General features: G+C 33.7%; 1 protein-coding gene across 1 annotated transcript in view; it reads left to right on the top strand.

Moving 5' to 3' along the window:
- The window catches only part of LOC111083249, a gene marked incomplete at its 3' end in the record, with an annotated part of 26242 nt that overhangs the window by 21434 nt on the left and 1349 nt on the right, over nucleotides 1–3459 (top strand). The window contains exons 14-15 of the mRNA XM_022379626.1: nucleotides 1426–1564; nucleotides 2293–2363. Of these exons, the coding sequence (XP_022235334.1) occupies nucleotides 1426–1564; nucleotides 2293–2363 (210 nt within the window). The remainder of the gene's footprint in view (nucleotides 1–1425; nucleotides 1565–2292; nucleotides 2364–3459) is intronic.

The raw sequence follows: 3459 nt of genomic DNA, 5'->3' as shown, positions 1-3459 counted from the left end.
GGAATAGAATAAGTAGACAGTGAAATAGAATAAGTAGACAGTGGAATAGAATAAGTAGACAGTGGAATAGAATAATAGACAGTGAAATAGAATAAGTAGACAGTGGAATAGAATAAGTAGACAGTGGAATAGAATAAGTAGACAGTGGAATAGAATAAGTAGACAGTGAAAGAGAATAAGTAGACAGTGAAAGAGAATAAGTAGACAGTGGAATATAATAAGTAGACAGTAAAATATAATAAGTAGACAGTGGAATAGAATAAATAGACAGTGAAATAGAATAAGTAGACTGTGGAATATAATAAATAGACTGTGAAATAGAATAAGTAGACTGTGGAATATAATAAGTAGACAGTGGAATAGAATAAATAGACAGTGGAATAGAATAAGTACCCAGTGGAATATAATAAGTAGACAGTGAAATAGAATAAGTAGACAGTGAAAGAGAATAAGTAGACAGTGGAATATAATAAGTAGACAGTGGAATATAATAAGTAGACAGTGGAATATAATAAGTAGACAGTGGAATATAATAAGTAGACAGTGAAAGAGAACAAGTATCCAGTGGAATAGAATAAATAGACAGTGGACTATGGAGTGAAATATGGCTGATGTTAGACTTTGCATGTTTTGATTGACTTTAAAGCTCTTCATGAGTTTCATGTGCAAGAGGGTTTAGGAAATTTACGTATTTTGCTGTCATGAAGTTAAAATATGCTGAATTTATGTAAACGCTCAACATAAGTATACTTTTTTTGTTTCAAATGTTGTTAGAATCTTATTTCTAGTGCTTTACTTGTTTTCTTTTTTGGTTTTTTAAAGCACATTCCTCTGTGTCCTTCTGTTGTTGAAAGCTTATTTTTTGTGTTTGACTTTTTTGAAGCACATTCCTCTGTGTCCTTCTGTTGTTGAAAGCTTATTTTTTGTGTTTGACTTTTTTGAAGCACATTCCTCTGTGTCCTTCTGTTGTTGAAAGCTTATTTTTTGTGTTTGACTTTTTCGAAGCACATTATTCTGTGTCCCCTGTTGATGGAAGCTTATTTCTTGTGTTTGACTTTTTTGAAGCACATTCTTCTGTGTCCTCCCGTTGATGGAGCTTATTTCTTGTGTTTGACTTTTTTGAAGCACATTCTGCTGTGTCCTCCTGTTCATGGAAGCTTATTTCTTGTGTTTCACCTTTTTAAAGCACATTCTTCTGTGTCCTCCAGCTGATGGAAGCCTATCTCTTGTGTTTCATCTTTGTAAAGCACATTCTTCTGTGTCCCTCTGTTGTTGAAAGCTTCTTTCTTCTGTTCCACCTTTTTTTTTAAGCACATTCTTCTGTACTAAGAAATGTATATAAAAGTTAATAAATATTGTACATATCGTTAGCCTAAACAATACTAATTATAAAGAGAATTAAATAAAAAAAAATAACTTTTACAGATACCTCCGAAGTTTGAGCTTCTAGCTCCGGATAGCTTCTGTTGCAACATTGTAGACCTAAGGGTTGTAAACATCATGGGAGACGGAGGTGTAGGATTTACCTTTACTTGGACTGTAACTAAAGGATCCACTGGAACTGGTAATCAATTTAGTTGTTATTTTATTCGTGAATGTCTGTTTACTGACAACTGTTTTATAGGATTCGGTGAATGTCTGTTTATTGACAACTGTTTTATAGGATTCGGTGAATGTCTGTTTATTGACAACTGTTTTAGAGGATTTGGCGAATGTCTGTTTACTGACAACTGTTTTAGAGGATTCGGTGAATGTCTGTTTACTGACAACTATTTTATATGATTCTGTGAATGTCTGTTTACTGACAACTGTTTTAGAGGATTCGGTGAATGTCTGTTTACTGACAACTGTTTTAGAGGATACGGTGAATGTCTGTTTACTGACAACTGTTTCAGAGGATTCGGTGTATGCCTGTTTACTGACAACTGTTTAGAGGATTCGGTGAATGTCTGTTTACTGACAACTGTTTTAGAGGATACAGTGAATGTCTGTTTACTGACAACTGTTTTAGAGGATTCTGTGAATGTCTGTTTACTGACAACTGTTTTAGATGATTCGGTGAATGTCTGTTTACTGACAACTGTTTTAGAGGATACGGTGAATGTCTGTTTACTGACAACTGTTTTAGATGATTCGGTGAATGTCTGTTTACTGACAACTGTTTTAGATGATTCGGTGAATGTCTGTTTACTGACAACTGTTTTATATGATTCTGTGAATGTCTGTTTACTGACAACTGTTTTAGAGGATTCGGTGAATGTCTGTTTACTGACAACTGTTTTTCCATTACAGATGAGTTGTTCCGACTGAAGGAAGACTTTCATCTATTTAATAGAAGATCCATCAGAGTTCCGATGAACTTGGCAAGTTTTATTAAACGTCTTATCACTAATGTAGAGTTTGTGGAGCTAATATTTTAAACAGTGTTCGGTTTTTGATTATATTATTGATCAAAATTAAATATCAAGTTTTAAACTGAGTGTTTAAACTCCAAGTTTGTTCTTTAGCTTTAAGATGTTACGCTGAACTTGAAAATCAAATAACTAAACTTATCAAATGAAGTCGAAAGAAAAACAAAACGATTTACTGAGTTTGGGGCTTCACACAAGGCTTTGTATCACAAGGAAAATGCGTTAATTTAGAGAACAGCTGTGTTACTGCTGGGTATGTTCTTTTTTTTTCACTTGTTTTTCTTTTTCATCATTGGGATTCGGTCCATGTTTTGGACCAGGTTCAGCGTTGACCTCTTCCTCCCTCTCTGGAATTGTTATTTTATTTGCACTGTTACTGAATCCTAGGTAATAACCCTTGTTACATTGTTGTTGCATTACTCACAGTATGTTAAATGAAGTCCATTGTACGTATCTTTTAATTAACTACCCTTTTCGTGCCACGTCCAATTCATGGGGTAATATTAACTTGTATATTTTCATTAGCTTCACTTATGTATGATCGCGCTATTAGAACGTGTTAACATACGGTTCTGTTTAGCTGTCATATATATACACACACACACATAATCCTATTTTTATATACAAAACTCTTTTAAAATAGAGCTGCTTTTATGTCTAAGATTCAGTTATCCTAGCACTGTTTGCCTATAAGTTTCTTATTTATGATGCTTAGAGAGGACAGGTACTTAGGGCTGGTTCATCATGTATTATGTAACTCTCTAGTTTGCTCATCATTTCATTTTTATTAATAGTTTTCTTATAATATTGAAGCGAGTTATCCAGAAGTCTGTCTGATAGAGTTGGCATTTTTGAATAGTTGTGTACAAAAACTGAGTTTATTGATTGTGAGACTCTATATGCCTTCGTTAAAATACAGTTTTTGTGTTTGCTGTAATTCACTTGTTTGGGGGACACAACATGGTTTTTTTTTCAGATTTTCGCGCAAAACTACACAGAAGCTACCGTATTTTTCGGTATATAAGACGCACTTTTTTTACCCCAAAAT

This window comes from Limulus polyphemus, unplaced genomic scaffold, assembly GCF_000517525.1.
Source record: "Limulus polyphemus unplaced genomic scaffold, Limulus_polyphemus-2.1.2 Scaffold8749, whole genome shotgun sequence".
NCBI classification, from domain to species: Eukaryota; Metazoa; Arthropoda; class Merostomata; order Xiphosura; family Limulidae; genus Limulus; species Limulus polyphemus.
Note: the sequence above shows the minus strand (reverse complement) of the source record. Positions and strands in the feature narration are given on the sequence as shown.